An 18,022-nucleotide genomic window follows, 5' to 3' on the forward strand; every position below is an offset into this window, starting at 1 on the left:
TTGTATTTATTCACTGCATCTCTCTGATATAGAATCCCCTCCAGTCCATGAACACCAAATTTCCTCTGTAATTTCCCAAACATTATAAAAACAGGCCCAAACTCAACCCTGCCCCTGAGGTTTGCAATTTCAGCTTCCTTTAGGATCCTGGGAGATGTCACCCATACGTATTTCTTTAACTTGCTGACTCTTAATGCATCAGATATAGATATATTGTGGTAATGAGCTCCACAGGTGACACGTTGTGTACAAGTTTTAATTAAAAGTTAAATAGTTTAAGACATTTGTTTACAGGCAACAGTATTGGTTGCTCACTCTGTACATTGCATTTATTGGACAGCAATAAGGAAAAACAGAACATTTGGCACGAGAATGCCAATTTTTTTTTTTATTATTATTATTATTTTTGGACACATGAACACAAAATATCCCTGCAGGCTAAAAAAAAAAATACAATGCAATTGTACACGACCAGCATCTTATCTTGACACAGGGCTGTGAGCCCCAGGACAGTTTAGAAAGTACCTCGTATTGCTAGAGACATACATCCAGTCCAAAGTTAATAAAATACCATTTGAAACATTACAAGTCTAACAATATAGAAACCAAAAAATTACATCAGAAGTCAAACTGAACAAATGCAAACATTTTACATTGAAGTTGCAGCCTCTAGACATAGAAATATGAAAATGTCAATAGCAAGGTCTAAGAAAATCTGTGATATTTAGTGCAAGACCTTTCCTCCAGTGCACAGGGAAAGAGCCTTGCAGCGGATCGGGATCGGGATGGATCCAATGCCCTCTGGCCCCGCCTTCTGAAAATGAAAGCAGAGTCACTCCCTCGCTATTGAGCAAGAAAACTCCTACAGCACATCCACAAAGGGGTCGGGGCTGTCAGTGCCAGCTCTGAGCCAGGGCCCTGCCCCATCCCCAGGGCCCAGCCAGGGTGGGCACAGGGCAGCCCCTGCACCTCCCTTGGGACGGAGCTGCCAGCAACAAGAGCCAGACTGCTGGAGACAGGCTAACTAGGGATTGCCAGAGCTTGTTCAGAGCTCAGCAGGGACAAAGCAAGCAGAAATGGGTGAAAACAGGATTTCTGCCCCCTCCCCCCAGCTTTTTTTATATTTTTTAATATATATATATATCAACCACCCCCTTCCCCAACTCCTTGAACTTTGCTACATTTAAAATCTTTCACACCACAGAGCTAAACAGTGGCCAACAGGCTTTATTTATAAAAAAAAAAAAAACAAAACCCGAAAAACAAAAATCAAAACACCCTAAAACTACAGCTACAGAATGCACATCTTCCCATTGATTGACACATGCAGAACAAGTCACTCAGGCCCACAGGGCTCACTCAGGTCCTCAAGTCCTCCAGACTTGGGCTCAGACCTGCCTAGGGCAGCACTGCTGCAACTTGGATCCTGAACTTCAGTGCTTTCCCCCCAAAACTCCAGCCCTGGGCCCAGGGTGGGCTCACACGAGCCCCACTCGGGTGCTGGCCCAGGGCTCACCAGGGGCTGATGCTCCACCTGGTCTGAGGTTAAATATCCAGTCACAGGCAAACCAAGGAGAGGCTCTCCCTTCCCTCAGTCTCAGCCACGAGTGCTTGGCACTGGACAAACTAATTGGTGATAAAAGTTCATTTTTTTATGCACCCTTGTTAAACCAGCCCCATTCCTAGTGCACAAACTCAAATCAGGGATCTTGGATCCTACCACCTCCAACAGGTGCTCAGGTGCTTTTCAAGGTGCCAAAGTTCTCCGTGTGTGTTGGGTCAGTCAGAGTTCACTCTAAAAAGGGTTTTTGTGTCTTCTCCCTGAACGAGTACTGAGAAAAGCAGCGGTCAGTCTCCCACCCACATGTCCTGATTTTGTTACACAAGTGAGGTATTCTTTAAAAAAAAAGTTAAAAAACGTAAAAGAATCTTTTTTGTTTTTTCAGTCTAAACCTGTCCTGGCACGTGCCAGGAGCAGGGTTCACTTCAGTCCCATTTTCAACAGAAATGAAAAGAGGTTGAACTTAATTTATGAGACGTACTACTGGCAAGGAGGTTATAAAACTGTTTGAAGATGTTCAGTGTACTCTGGTACAACTGAAAACAACAGCATTTAGAAATGTAAACTTTCATTTATTTACAAGCTTAAAGACTGAAGGAAACAGCATTTCCTATTGCTGAAATTTGGAGGGGGCTGGTTCCTAAGCTTTGGGACAGCAGACAACTTAGCAGCAAACCCCACACAAGTATCAGAGACCACAGTGCAATCCTTGGGCTCCTCAAACTCCTCCTCAGTTTAGGAATAAGCTTTAATCTGCACTAACTCAGGTATACAGTAAGGAATCTAGTCTTAAATTACTACGTTCATGGATTACAGGAACACCAGGGAAACCAGGTCCCTGTTCTGGATTACAGGTTGCAGCTGAAAAAAGCCAAGCAGATTAAAAACCCTAATTTCTAGGCTGGGACAGAATCAGCATTTGAGACTCACACGGGTTCAACATGCTGTAAATGCAATTGTGTGGGCAACCCAGATTCCCAGGAAAAAAAAAACAGTTCAAAATGCTGGTACAAGTCCTCAGGTTGCCTGTCACACAATACATTTCAACTGCACACGTTGGCCTTTCCTACACGGAACACCCAGTTTCCAAGCTTATAAAAAATGTTGTAGACAGGACACCAACAGTGAATATAAAACAGTTAAAAATAATTCTTAAAAAAAGCATGGAAATGTGTCTTTTCTAATTTGTTTCAGAAACTGCCAAATTGTGTGTTCAGAAAACGACACGAGAATGTTGGTTAAACTCATGCACAATCCTCAGCTAGAAAATTACACTGTTTGGGGGGGCTTAAAAAACAAAGATTTATTGCCAAAGTTAAACCTTCTATGAGAAAAAAGTTTTAAAATCACTTAGATTTATCAAACCACACAGCAGCATAAAGTGGGCACTTTTGTAAAAGTTTGCAAAATACCTAAAAGCTAAATTTTTTTTTTTTTGTTTTATCATTTTTAGAGGGGGGAAATGATGGTTCAGTACTTGTTACGATACCATGGCAGTATTATTTATAACCATTATCATTAAAATCTACTGACAGGCATCACTATTGGTTATATTACACATTCACAGAACAAGAACCACCTATTAACTCGCAGTATAGTGCAATTGCTTTGCAGCCCAAGTCTGCAGAGATTAAAAAGATAATTAGTAAAACTGACAAAAAACTGCAATACCTGTGAAAGTTATGTTTGTTAAAAGGCATTTACAGTAGTGAAGTCTAAAATCTCCATAAAAAAATCTATGGCCCCACACGACAGAAGGATTACAGCGAGCTGGATAAAACATTTTGCCATCACATCATACTCACGAAGCAGGGCACGGAGACAGAGCAGCAGTCACCGTCAGCTCATGGGATGAGGAGAACTGAAAAAACCACAGCTAGCAAAAGATTTGATAGAAACCTTTCGTGCCAAGTCCTTGAAAAATTTCAGGATGATCGGCCTTTGCGCTTTTGAGGTAAAAATTCAGTCCAATGCATCAGAAAAGACAAGTCTATGGATTTCTAGTACAGAAAACAATGAAACAAATGGCTCAATTGTGTTGGTGCATCAGACGTTGCAGTGAAGAACAAATTCAGTGCGACTGTCCGGAGCTGCTGGTAGTGGGCAGTCCGAAATCCCCCGGCCCTGGATAGAGCAGGAGGCTTCCAAACACTTCAGGACTGCATGGGTAGTTGTTTTGCCTCATCTTCCCAGGTGCTCTCAAGCGAAATACATGGTGTGCTGGGTGTCGTGGTGGATCTGCACGGCCTTGGCCAGCGCCTGCGGATCGCGGCCGTTGCTCTGCCCCGACACGTGGCTGCCCTCAGCGCTGTGAGCAGACACACACCATCAACAACTGGGACAAGCAGCACAGCTCACTGCCTGCTTACCAGGATGATGAGGCCATTCCTTACCTGTCGTGATCCTTGTCCACAAGATGGTACCTGGCCCGAAACGCCACCAGCCTGGCGTAGTAGGCGGGCGCGGGGATGGAGACGGAGCGGGTGCAGCGCACGTACGTGTGGCACAGCTGGTAGGTCAGCAGCTGCAGCTCGTCTGCTGTGAAACAATTGTCATCCCACAACACCTGGTAGTGGGAGGGCCGGCTGGTTCCCTGCAGAGAACAGGTGAGCAGTCAGCTGGAGAGCAACAGCAAGGACAGAGGTGGTACCTGCAGGCTGCACCTTCCAGCAGGCACTGAGGAGTCAGTGCCGAGCAGGCACCGACACACTCTGAGTCTGCCAAGCAACAAACAGAAGTGATTTTTCCCATGGGGACAACTACAAGGATTTAGTCACACAGCCTGAGCGCAGCAGAGCTGACATTACCTGAATTCCTGCATGGCTACAGAGGTAAAAGTCAAATTCAGAGGGATGTGTGATGGTGCTGTCCACAGTAGTGCCTGCTGGTACGTTGCCACTTTTACCCACCTAGTGAGAAAGGTTTATTATTAGTCCATGGGCTTTTTTGGAAGTGACCCCAAAATGCTTTCAAAGATAGGCTCTATTGAAAGCTACTGGAGAATTTACTGCTCAGAAAGGTGAAAATATATTAAGGTCGTTTACACAGGAGGAATGAAAATGTTCTCTGTGAATTCATTTTTAGAAACTTCGCCAAATTCAGCTGGTGTGTCATCAGAGGAAAATAAAACCCTTGCCAGCACCATTAAAACTGCAGAGTGGGATAAAGCCTACACAAGTAATTCAGGATCTGAAAATGCAGGTTCCTGAGATAAATTTATTTCGTACCCTTGTTTGCTCTCACACCCTGGAGATCTGGGTTTTTAAGCAAACCTCAGATCAAGCTCTTCCCTTAAAGAAGGTTCCTCAGCTGGCCTGTGGATTTGTACCACAGGCACATCTTAGATGCACCTGGAGACAGAACAGGGAACAGAGTGAACAGCCAGGTCAGCTCATCATCAGGAATCCTGGACTATAAAAACCCAGGATACATCTCCAGGTACACAAATACTGGGATGCTGAGCACACCTATTCCAAAAGAGGGAACAAGCTGTTCCATCTGATGCAGAGCAATAAAAAAAGGAGGAACTGGTTATTTTGGTAGAGAAAGCCTGTTACCACTCAGTACTGCTGCTGCTTTACAGCTTTAGTGGGCAAGATGGATCCCACCCCACCGAATCAAACAATCCCCCTTTCCTGTGCCACCACCTGCCCCTCATGGAGTCAGGACTTGCCCTTTCAGTTTTGTCAGCACAGAACAGCCTGGTGTGATGCCTCTTCTGCACAACAATGTAGGTTATTCCAGGTCTGTAATCTTCCTCCAAACTAATGCAGGCCTTCCTGATGGCGATCAGCTCTGGCCAAGCTACCTACAAGCAGAAGATTTAATTACTGTGTGATGAATTCAGTAGGTATTTGATGATTTTTTTACCTGTGTACAAATGCTGCATGATGAGGGACACGAGCAGACTGGTAAACTGTGCTTGCCCAGGACAATTCACTTAATTTTTAATAATTAAGTGAATTTAAAAAAAAATTACTTAATTTTTCCAATAACATCCAATAACAAATATAATCTACACAAATACAAATGCTGCATGGTAAGGGACAGGATCAGACTGGTAAATTGTGCTTGCCCAGGACAATTCACTTAATTTTTAGTAATTATAAGTTGGTTTTTTTTAAATTTTTAACATAATTTTTCCAATAACAAAAACAATCTACATAAATACAAATGCTGCATGGTAAGGGACAGGATCAGACTGGTAAACTGTGCTTGCCCAGGACAATTCACTTAATTTTTAATAATTAAGTGATTTTTTTCTTAATTTTTCCAATAACAAATATAATCTACACAAATACTAATGCTGCATGGTAAGGGACAGGATCAGACTGGTATATTGTGCTTGCCCAGGACAATTCACTTAATTTTTAGTAATTATAGGTTGTTTTTTTTTTAATTTTTAACATAATTTTTCCAATAACAAAAACAATCTACATAAATACAAATGCTGCATAGTAATGACATGATCAGACTGGTAAATTGTGCTTGCCCAGGACAATTAATTTAATTTTTAATAATTAAGTGAATTTAAAAAAATGTTTAACTTAATTTTTCCAATAACAAATATCATCTACATAAATACAAAGGCCACATCCTACATAAATACAAATGCTGCATGATAAGGGACAGGATCAGACTGGTAAATTAATTGTGCCTGCCCAGGACAATTCACCTAATTTTTAATAAGTGGGGTTTTTTTTTAATTTTTAACATAATGTTTCCAATAACAAATATAATCTACATAAATACAAATGCTGCATGATAAGGGACATGATCAGACTGGTAAATTGTGCCTGCCCAGGACAATTCACCTAATTTTTAATAATTAAGTGAATTTAAAAAAATGTTTAACTTAATTTTTCCAATAACAAATACAATCTACATTAATACAAATGCTGCATGGTAAGGGACACAACCAGACTGGTAAATTGCGCTTGCCCAGGACAATTCACTTCATTTTTAATAATTAAGTGAATTATTTTTAATTTTTAACTTGATGTTTCCAATAACAAATATAATCTACATAAATACAAATGCTACATTCTACATAAATACAAATGCTGCATGGTAAGGGATACAACCAGACTGGTAAATTGCGCTTGCCCAGGACAATTCACTTCATTTTTAATAATTAAGTGAACTATTTTTAATTTTTAACATAATGTTTGCAATAACAAATATAATCCACATAAATAAATATATTTTTTCAACAGCCAATCCCTTATAATACACATAAATTATTACAGCGACCTGAGGTGGTCGCTGGGGTGAGAGAAAGACGAGAATCTTGTTTCTTGATCAGAAGGCTGGATTTATTGATATATGCTATATAATACATTATTACTATACTAAATAGAATAAAGAGAGAAGTTGCAGAGGCTGCTAAGCTAAGCTAAGAATAGAAAGAGTCTATAACAAAGTTGTGTCTAGGGACTCTGTCCCCAGCTTGCTCCTGTGATTGGCCCTTAATTATAAACACATGGAACATGAACCAAACACAGGTGCATCTTATTGCATTCCACAGCAGCTGATAATCATTGTTTGCATTCTTCTTCTGGGGCCCTTGCTTCCCAGAAGATGCACAATCACAAAGAAAAAATTTCTATGGAAAAATGTCTGCGACAATAAATATCTATCAATTCCTTTTCATGAACAAGAACAAATTATCATCGGGCAATACCTGTTTCATCTGTCCTTCCGACACTCCCCCTCTGTAGTAAATGATCCTGGTGGGCTTGAAGCGAGTGGATTTGTAGAACTGGATGAGCAGCTCCCGGACCATGTTGGTGAGGTCCTGGATCACCTCCTGGCTGTAGAGCAGCTCCTGGGAGGTCTCCTGGCGCGAGGTCTGCACGCGCACGGTGGCGCAGTAGCGGCTGGGGTGCCCGTCCATGCTGCCCACCACGGCCGCGATCGACGGCTTCTTGCCGTCCCCGGCCGGAGGGTGAGTCACGTCTGCGCCCAGAAAGATCACTGGCTGCTGGAACACCGAGGGCCTGTTTGGTAAGATTGGGTTTATTAGTTGGAATCAATGAATTCCAGAAGGGTTTGGGGTGGAAAAGGCTTTAAAGCACAGACAGTTCCACCCACTCCATCCTAACCTTGGTGGCTCCAAGCCCTGTCCAACCTGGCTTTGAACACCTCCAGGGATGGGGCAGCCACAGCTTCTCTGGCAACCTGTGCCAGGGCCTCACCATCCTCACAGGGAACAATTCCTTCCTAATGTCTAACCTAGACATACTTTCTTTCAGTTTGAAGCCATTACTACAGTCCTTCTCTGGCCTCCTTGTTGGTCCCTTCAGATACTTGTTGTTGTGAAGGTTGTTTTCACACAACCGTCTCTTCTCCAGCCTCCAACCTCCTCACCCTGACTTGAGAGGAGAGGTGGCCTCTTATCAACTCATAACAATAAATAAGAACAGTAAAAAGAAAACGGGCCAGGAACAAAAAACATTAAAGCTGAGGAAGGTGCATCCAAAGCACTGAACAGAACTAAAACCTGTGAGAGTCTTTAAGGGCAAAATTCTCTGCCTTAGGCACTTACAGTCCAGAAAGAACAGAAAGTGACAAGGACAGGATCAAAGGCAGACCAAGTTACAAGCATTGATCCAAGTCACTCCTCCTCACTGCTTCTCTTTCAATTTGGACGTAAACACAGGATGCTATTGGAGGTGGCAAGAGGAAAAGGAACACCGAGTGAGTCCAAAGGCAGGAAAGAGACAGGAAAAAAACCTTGATGAGTTTGGTGGCTCTGAGTGCTGGATGGCTCTGACTCCCCTTGGCTCAGGGCTTACTGGGAGCACTCCAAATGCAGACATATCCTCCACTGTCCACTCCAGACTGTGGGAATTTCTAAGTTATGTTTGATTTTGAAAAGTATCATTTTAGCAAACAAAACAAAACAACACCATTTTCCTTGACAATGCAGACATTACAAAGAGCTTTTGACTGAATCTCACCTTTGATGAGGTACCAGCACATTGTTGATTCCTCCAAGCTTGGCATTGATCTTCAGACAAAGGTTGGACAGCGTTTGTGGAGAGGTTTTGACCACGTTCTTTACCTGAACACACTGTGTGGCCATGCCTAGAAGAGTATCTCCAACCCGCTTGACTTCAGCTGTGACAGAAAACAAGGCAGTGGTTCCTGCTTGCTCTTATTTTTTTCAAATGTTACTGTAATTCAGATCCTTGAAACTTCACTGACAAATGTTCAGTTTGCTCTTTGGTAATACAAAACTTCTCCAACCAGGCCTGACAAACCAGCTCCAACCTTTTTAAAGAGAACCCATCTCCTCCTCTGCCTCCTCCCTGCCACCCACTTGCAGTACAACTCCTGATCACTCTACAGCCCCTTCTCCATACCGTACACAGGCGTCTTCCCAGGCAGAATCACCACGATGAGCTGCAGGCCCACATAAGTCAGCTTTAAGTGTTTGAACATGGGCTCCACGCTGTCTGCACCCTGGGCATACTTGCAGAAGCAGGGCTGGCCCTGGATGGGCATCCCGGCGTCCTTGGAGATCTTGCGCAGCTGGTCTGTGAAACTCCTGAAATAGAAGTGGATTTGTTGTGGCCTTCTCACCATGGCTCACTCATCAGTTTTATCAGCCAGATCTACACTGGTTCTGCTGTTTCACAGCACTACAGTAACTGGTTTTTAGCAATTCTATTCCCAGCAGGAGCTCACTAATATGAGTCTAATCCTCTCTGAGGAAGGTCATCAGCCACTGTAGTTTTACAAGCCTTACAGAAACAGACATTTGAGATAAACATCCTGAGGCAGACTCCCAAACTAATACTGATGCTCTGGTAAATTTCACTAATACACCTATAAAATTTCACTTATCCACCCAATTTATCTGAGCATTATTGCAACCATGACTTTTACCAATTAGTGGTTCACAGAACCTCTTTCTTTAGGATTCTGTAGAGTAATTTGAAGGGCAGGGGAAAATCAATTTATACTACACATCACCTTTCAGAAACATGAGAAAAATACACCTTGAAATAGAATCCTAAATAAATAGGAAAATACTTACTTCAGCAAGTCTTCCCTGCATTGTTTTTGAGGAGCAAAACAGGCAACAGCCCAGACTTTAATCTCAATGCCAGCATAGAACTGTTTCCCTCTCATGTCCCACACGCCCTGGTTTGGTGTGGCCACAGTCTTGTTCTAGGTGAAAACCAAAGGCAAATCACAAATCAAATGCTGCTCTGTTTTGACTGTAGCCCATCAGACAAAACACCTCATGAATTTCAATAACCTGAGGATAAGGAGTTTTACAAGACATGGAAACTCACCCTGCCTCCATACTGCAGCATTGGGGCTGGCAGAACTCTGCCTGTCAGCTCTGTCATTTCATTATGGACAACAATTCCAAACTCCTTCAGATAGGGATCAGGCCCACCAACCATACTGTTACTCTTCACCTGGGGACAAGACAAATAGTGATGTCACCACACTAAAGCTTCAGGTGACTCTTTGTCATCAACAGCCTTTCTGTCTAGAAGGATTTGTTTTAACCAAAACAGATTTTTAACTTCTCTCATGGTCATGCTGCTCAACATCACCTGCTCCAATGCTCTGGAAAAGCCACGAGAAGTGACAAACACAGAGTGTGCAGCTGGAAAAACACTCACCAGTCTGCTGATCTCCTCCTGCCTGTCTGGGGCAGACCTGGCTGTTGCTTTTATCATGGTCGAGGTCTGATTGTCTGTGAGCTTCTTGATGCACCTCTGGCCAGCCACGATGTTACACACCTGTACAGGGAGGGGACAGGTGCTGTGACACCGTTCAACAGAGGACAGCCCAGAGTGCAGGACTCAGATCCTTACCTCCAGTGGCAGGTATGTGTGTTTCTGCTCCTGTCCCACTTGGAGACAGGGCAGGTGAGGGTATTTCAGCTGCAGACTGTACTTCTGCTTAAAATACTGAGCTACTGTGCACTCCATGGCCTGCCCATTCTCCAGCTGCAGAGGGAACCTAGAAATGACATTTGTTCCGGTTAAACTTTATCAGATTTTTTTAAAGGTATGAAAAACCTATTCCAGCCTACCTTTAGCAAATCTCTATTTTCCTTACTTACTGGATCTCTTCTTTATAAAAAGATTTTAGACCATATACTGAATTTCTTGTATTTTAGCTATTTTAAAAAGAGGAGCTTTTGATAGCTGTATTTAAAAACCAGGATACAGCTCAGTTTTCCTGGGTTGAAAGAAATAGTAGTCAAAAAAAAGTAAAGAAAAAAGTAGTCAAAACCCACACTATTCCTCAACTCCACTAAGACTAAACATTCCTGTAAAGCCACACAGCTGCTTCACCTCCAGAATCAACTATTCCTGCATAAAAAACACATCAAATATATTCCAGATACATTGAATAGGTTGAAGATTTTAAGAACTGTCAGGCAGTGCTTGACACATACGTCTGGTGGCTGGCTGGTCGTCGGGTAACGTTGCAAACTCGGTATTTTCTCTTCATCTGGCCACAGTGGGTCACCTCTACTTTTAGACCTGAAAACCCAACAGAAAATAAATTCAGGGACAGGAATCGCCTTTGAGGAGGATGAAGGCAAAAAGGGAACAGCCCAGTTCTCCATGTGCAGTGCAAATTTTCATTACAACATATTATGAGCAGGTTTCAGTATTTTCTTGCAGCAGCTTTAGGACAAGCTTTTACCTCTGATTTCTTTGGTAAACTTGACACGCTGGGAGTCTGTCAGAGGTTTGCTTTGTTCACTGATGTTCTGGATGTCCAAGACCTCACACATGAACTCAATGATAGGCTGGGCACGGTAGAAAGCAGTCGCTGACACTAAGATAAAAAGACAGGACAATGAACTGGGAAGCACAAAGAACTCTGTTGCATGAGTGAGACAGAATCTCCTACACACCATCAATGTTGAGCATCATGTTCCACATGGCAGGACGGACAGACTGGTGGAAGCCAAACCAGACCTCCCTGCCCCCTCCCAGGGGGTGGTAATAACCTTCAGGAGGGGAGAAAAAGGAGCGGCCCACAGGGGTGTACCTGGAAAAAAATAAGAAAATTAATACTCTGATCATTTATTCCTGATATACTTTTTAAATTCACACCTATAGTGTTTAAAACATGTTATTATTACAGCATGTTATAACTGTCAGAGCTGACTTATGGCAAGAACACAAAGACTTTTCTGACAGGGCAGCTGGAAAGGGTACAGCAAATTCCTGTAAGAAACATGACCAGCAGACACAAGTCTAGTTCAGATCACATTTCCCTATTCTAGTGCAAATTTGTAAGGCAGGTGTTGAATTACATGGCTGTATCCCTCATCCCTTCTACCACAGGAGTGTAATGGGCAGCAGAGCAGCAGCAAGGAAAAAACCACAAAGGTTAGGATGGATAGAAGACATATCCATCTTATGCAATGCCCCACAAGTACCCACCTCATGGAGGGAAGGTGCCGTGTGATTACATCCAGTGCCTGTACAGAATCTTCAGGAACTTCATTCAAGTGCCCTGCCAGAGCTTCCAGCAGCATCTGAAGGCTGACGACTGACACCCACTGAATGGAAACCTTAAATGTCTGGTCCTTCCCCTCTCCTGGAAGTGTAACCTCCATATCCACCTGCCACAGGCACAAGAAAATTAAGCACAAGCTTTTGTTACGGATTGCAGACAGACACAACCCTCAGCAATGGTACAGTTTTCTCCTAGGTGTCCTTTGAATCTGTATTTTTGATTATTAGTTTGTGTAATGACCTTAAAATATTACAATTGCCTCCCTCAGGACTTTGAAAGTTTGTCATCTATTCATCTGAGAAACTGCACTGAAGTATCTTTAAATGTAAATTTTCAGCAGTGATTAGTATGGTGACATCAAAGCTCTGGAGAACAGTGAGTCATTTTTTTAAGTCAGCCAATTAATAGCAAGATGTTTTGTGAACCAAATGGGAAGGCAAGAAAACCTTTTGGTCATAAAGGAGACTCACTGAGAGACACAAATCTCAGAGTTCTGGCAGAGCACTTGGGATGATTCTCACACCCCACAGCCCAGAGGGTAACTGTGAACTCACCCTGGACATCCTCCAAGGCACAACAATGACCAGATCCCTTGGGAGATCAGTAGATGGGGGGAAGTTTTGTTTACAGCTGGGGTGCACATGCAAGGCAGGAACAGCTGATCTGGGTGTTCCAGGAAGACAAGGACATATCTCCACAGCACAACCAAACCCAACCAGAGTCATCATCAGCTACAATGACTTTATCATTCAGCAACAGAACAAGGGTCAGAACAGGGAAAAGGGAAGTTCCCACCAGGGTGAAAGAAAAATAATCTCCTTGCAGCTCTAAGAGCAAAATGTAGTTCTCATGTCTCGTGATATTCTGTAGCTGAAGAAGTGGGAATTGGAAACCCAAAGACACAAACTTCAGTAAAACACCAGTGAGCTCCTCGAGTCCCTGACTGGTCCTGTCTGTCATTTCCAAGACTGCACCAACAGGTGTGACGGTATTTTGGGTTTATCTCAATAAAAGAACACTTTTCAAATGACACTGTAACAGTTTTCCTGTGGAAAAGTTAAAGCAACACTTACTCTGTCCCTGCCGATGGGTAAGGGGTGTGCTGTGTACATGTTCCTCTTCCCATCATAGCCAGGCTGCCGATCCCCAAATATCTGCATCTTGAAGTGCCTCACCATCGTGTCCACCACCTCCCTAGGCAGTGATTCATTAAGTAGAAGAACAGAAATTCAGTAATAGTCTTACACAATTTAAAATTATTTTTTCACTTTTTCTTAAAGGAGAAAGATACGAGAAACAGTAATGCACAAAACACCCCCAGGTCACACCAGAAGCTGTGAATGTCAGCTCCAGGTTAAGACACCCAATGGCACACCCAGCTGTCTGTACAGGTATCTGTGCTGTCAGCAGAGCTGCAGCCAAAACAAGCAGAGGAACCTGGAGAGATGTTCTCACACAGGAGCCTTGGGGTGGGTGGGAGCACTCTGTGGATTGATCCATGTGTGGACTCCAAAATCTACAAGCTGAAATGCCTCCCCTCAGCTGCTACACTTGTTTGTGTAACAGACTGTGGAACAATTACCAGGGACATTGACTTGTAGACTGTAAAATGAAACCAGCTGGAGGTCAATGCTCAGTACATTTCCCAGAGCCTTCCAGATTACAGGCCAATTGAAGGAATATTACAGTTCACTGAAAAACAACTGCTGACCACAGTACAAACACAACCAGGCCTTCAGCAGACGGAGAATTCCTAAGATGCACAGCTTCCTTACATCAGGCATATACACTTAATTTAAACCAATAAACCTTTATTAACTCCTACCTGTTGACCCTTCGGGGGCGTTTCTCTGGTTTGATATCTACATCATAGTGATAAACATCAATCTTGGGGATCTGAACCTGGAAGTGGTTGGCCAGGAGCCGGATGGGTTTGCCAACAGTGCCCAGGCCTGGGCGACGGGGAGGCTGGAAAAGGCTGGTTGGGGGCCCTGGAAAGTCAAATAAATGTGTGTGAGATGTGATGGGCACTCCATGCACCATTTGACTGGGCAGGAAGAAATCTTAAAGCTTTTTGAGGCTGCAAACAGAGGTGTTCAAAGAGGCTCAGCCTTCCAGCTGCTCAGAACTTCAAGGTAAAAAAGGTGTTCCCTAAAGCATGTATAGGTAGGTGCCATAAATAATTCTTAAAATTTTAGTGGCATTTATTCATGACAGTGGTTAAGAACTTCACAGAGAGAGAACTGCATTCCCTTCCTGAGAGGGAATGCAACCATACAGATATTATGTATTTTCATGTAATGCAAAGATAAATGCATCCCTACTTCCATTTCTAAAACAAACCAACAGCCACAAAAGCCACACTTTGTCATTGTTTTCACTACAGGCTTAAAATTCAGACATCAGTGATCCAATTTAAAATTCCAATGCAAAGACAGGAGTGAGGAAAGGTTCAGGCTTTCCTCTAAGCAGAAGGATAAGGGAGAAAGCATTAGACAGGTATGGACTCCTAGAGACATGGAAGAGATATTTTATTGGGACAAAAGAAAAAAGAGATATTTTATTGGGACAAAAGAAGAGCTTCAGGAACAGATCTAAGGAGGAAATTATGAGAGGCCTGGAAGCATTACTCACATGCAAGCTGGTCACTAGGGAAGCCTTTAGTTACCCTCCTCAAAGTGCTAAGATCTGAGATACCACGTTAACGAGATTAAACTGACTATTTTTTAAATCGATCAGAGCCTCAGCTGACGCTGCACATAAAGCAAATGACATTGGTATATTTTCATGGGTTTGTCTATATCTGAGCAAGGTTCAGTGTGATCAAAGTGTCTTCCCTCTGTTGTAGAGTAGCAAAGGAGAGGGCAAGCACTCTCACTAGAATGCAATAATAAACCTGTCATAAAACTTAGGGCAAATTTAGCATTATAACCTGACAGCATCCATAGAACACAAAATCTCAGAGTTTGTGCCAGGAGAAAGGAGAAGTAGGTGACTTCTATTTGGATACACTTCAGGGTGCAGCAATAAACTTTAACACAACCATAAACTAAAGCCAGGACCACATCCCAGGAGATTCCACACTGGATTTAAAAGCCATCCATTGGCTACTGCATTACCAAATGAAATCTCCAACCTCAGGACACCAGCCCTGGAATATTTTTAAGCAGAAGGAACACAGAGCATGTAAGCTCTGAAGCCCACAGCTCTGCAGAGCTGCTGGGGGCTGTTGGGGACAGACACCCCCCAGGACACGTTCCTGGCCCCACACCCACCTCAGGGATCATGCTCCCTCATGGTCAGACCAGTTGTGGGGTACAGTTAGTGTTTAAAAAAAGTCACAGTTTGTTGTTTAAAAAAATTACAGCTGTCTTGACAAGCGTGAATCATTGAGGGCAATCAAAGTTTGCTGTGCTTATTTGGATACGAGAGATGATCCATTAATCCCATGCTAATTAGTCTGAAGGAAGTGCAGGCACTGACCTCCTGCAAGAGATTAAATGACAACTATATTTACCCATTTTCCTCCCTTGGTACTGACAAGTTCTGCAAACACACACACCAACGCTGCCCTCTGTTTTGACCACAGGAAATAAAACTTACATCTCCTTCTTCCTAAAGTTATTTCTCAAAGGATTCTAGAGAATCAGCTACAAACTGTTTTCCCATCTGAAGCCAGGCTGCTCTGGCATCACAGGATTTTCATCTGATCAGCCTGACTAGGGTTGTATGTGCTGTTATATTTTAATTTCTCTTACCCCACAGCCATTATGTACTAAGCACCTCAACCGAATTGCTTCAGACAGGAAGCAGTTTTCAAAACTGAAAGAGAATCTGCTTCTCCAGCTGGAACTCAGGGAGGCCAGGATACATCACACACTTACAGCAGGCTCTGAGTCAGCCCTCACTACCTCAAACTCTGGATTCTTCTGGAATTGCACCTTTGTGTCAATAAACATTTCCTATCGCACCAAAATTAACATCACTTCGCTTATTCCAATCCTTTGAATGGGAACTTGATGGGTCAGGTGTTCAGGCCACTGAGGGCTAGAAATACATCCCGCAGGCATTTGATGGGAGAATAATCATGGAATAGGACACAAGCAGGAAAGCAGCGCATGCAAAAACCCACCAGCATGTAAGCGAAGTTTGTTAAAGAAATAAACAGCCGTATTTTCAGACAGCATCACCTTAAACTCTCAGAAATAGCTCAATGTCAAATATAAAACTTATCACTGCACAGGTTGCAGGGCGCGCATCGCTGTGACACCACAGCCCCGCCTGTCCCCGTCCCCTCGCTGCCGCTGTCCCGCTCCAGCCCCGTCCCGTTCACCCCGGCGAGGTCGAGCCGCGTCCCCGGTAGCCCCGGCAGCAGCGGGGCCGTGCGGGCATCCGCAACCCCCACGCAAAGTTTGCGACCCGCAGCGGCTCCTGGGCACCGGGCACCGCCGGCGGCACCGAGCGGGCCCCGCCGTGCCGGGGAGCCCCGCCGGGCCCGCGGCCTCCTTCCCCCGCTGTCACGGCCCGACAGGCCGCGGCCCCCGCGCCCCCCCCGCGCTCTCACCGGGTCCCAGCGCCTCCATGGCGGCGGTGGCGGCCTCGCTGCTCTCGCCGCCGGCCCCGCCGCCCGCCCCGGGCCCCGCCGCCGGCCCCGCCGCCGCCGCGTAGCGCTTGATCTCGGGAATATTGGCGGCGGGGTGGGGGTCCGGCGCGGACACGGGGGCGGCGGGGCGGGAGGCGGCGGCGGCCGAGGAGGAGGATGAGGAGGAGGCAGCGGGGGCGCGGCGGGGAGCGCTCCCCGCGTTCCGCTTCCCCGAGCGGCGGCGCGAACAATCCCCGCGCTGCGCCCCCGCCGAGCCCGCGCGCGCCCCCGCCGCCGCCAGCACGCGCCCGAGCGCGCTCCCGGGACGGGGATGAGGAGGAGGAGGAGGAGGAAGAGGAGGAAAAGGAGGAGGAGAAGGGAGGGAGGAAGAGGCCGCTCCGCGCTGCCCGGCGCCGCCGGCTCGCGCACGCGCGCCGCCCCCCCCACCGCCCGCGGGAGCGCGCACGCCGCCCGCGCGACCCCGCAGCCGCAACAGGTGCCGGGTGTGAATCACGGAATCCCGGAATATTCCGGGTTCGGAGGGACCTGGAGATCGCCCAGTCCCAACCCCCTGCCAAGGCAGGGGCACCGGGGCAGGTGACAGGGACGCGGCCAGGTGCGGTTGGAATGTCTCCGGATGGGGACACCACGCCCTGCCTGGACACCTGTCCCAGTGCTCGGCCACCCTCAACATAACCAAGTTCTTCCTCATGTTAGGGTGAAACACTGTGGTTTTGGTTATGGCCATTGCTCCTCATCCTGCTCCTGCGCACCAGCGAAATGATCCTTTTCAGTGGAGCCCAGCAACAGGGTGAGGAGCAATGGCCATAAATTAAAACACTTCCTCAGCATAAGGATGAACTCTCCATGAGGGTGGCCGAGCACTGGAACAGGTGTCCAGGGAGATTATGGAGTCTCCCTCTCCCGAGAAATTCCAAACTCACCTGGATGCATTCCTGTGTCCCCTGCTCTGGGTGACCCTGCCTTGGCAGGGGCATTGGACTGGATGATCTGCAGAACCCCCCTCCAACCCCAACAATTTTGTGATTTGATGAAGAGTCTGACACCATTCTCTTGGCACCTGGTGTGGATGGATGGGATCCCCTCTCAGCCGTCCCTTCTCCAGAATAATCAGGCCCAGATCCCACAGTCTCTCCAGACCCCCCATCATCTTTGTGGGCTCTGCTGGACCCCCTCCAGTATCTGCTAGTCTTTCTTGTCCTGAGGAGCCCAGAAGTGGACACAGCACTCCAGATGTCCCTCACTAGGGCTGGGTGTCAGGATTTCCTCTGCTGGCTCTTCTCAGGGTGCATCTCATGCATGTGGCCCTCCCAAAGCTGCCTCAGTAGAGGTGAGAGCTGCTGCCCCTC

At 45.5% G+C, this 18,022-nt stretch overlaps 1 protein-coding gene across 1 annotated transcript; it reads right to left on the reverse strand.

The window, feature by feature from the left end:
* Nucleotides 1–237: 237 nt before the first annotated feature.
* On the reverse strand, nucleotides 238–16,702 carry LOC128948048 (protein argonaute-4). Its single transcript, XM_054292617.1, has 18 exons — nucleotides 16,635–16,702; nucleotides 13,896–14,061; nucleotides 13,144–13,264; nucleotides 11,995–12,176; nucleotides 11,460–11,596; nucleotides 11,246–11,380; nucleotides 10,992–11,079; nucleotides 10,402–10,549; nucleotides 10,207–10,326; nucleotides 9,868–9,996; nucleotides 9,606–9,739; nucleotides 8,929–9,113; nucleotides 8,524–8,683; nucleotides 7,245–7,560; nucleotides 5,235–5,369; nucleotides 4,369–4,470; nucleotides 3,955–4,154; nucleotides 238–3,869 (listed from the first exon to the last, which is right to left on the reverse strand). Exons 1-18 carry the CDS (start codon nucleotides 16,651–16,653, stop codon nucleotides 3,761–3,763), a joined length of 2,586 nt encoding a protein of 861 aa, XP_054148592.1. The 5' UTR covers nucleotides 16,654–16,702; the 3' UTR covers nucleotides 238–3,760.
* Between the last annotated feature and the right edge of the window lie 1,320 nt (nucleotides 16,703–18,022).

The sequence above is a fragment of the Melozone crissalis genome, unplaced genomic scaffold, assembly GCF_028551555.1.
Source record: "Melozone crissalis strain CALT ecotype California unplaced genomic scaffold, PUWL_Pcris_2 ptg000111l_1, whole genome shotgun sequence".
NCBI classification, from domain to species: domain Eukaryota; kingdom Metazoa; phylum Chordata; class Aves; order Passeriformes; family Passerellidae; genus Melozone; species Melozone crissalis.

Excerpts from the sequence above, each read along its gene's own strand:
- LOC128948048 (XM_054292617.1), bottom strand. Across the intron at positions 11,381-11,459 it reads CATGATGCTCAACATTGATG|TGTCAGCGACTGCTTTCTAC; the intron begins GTGTGTAGGAGA and ends TTTTTATCTTAG. Across the intron at positions 5,370-7,244 it reads CGGAAGGACAGATGAAACAG|GTAGCTTGGCCAGAGCTGAT; the intron begins GTATTGCCCGAT and ends TTCTGCTTGTAG.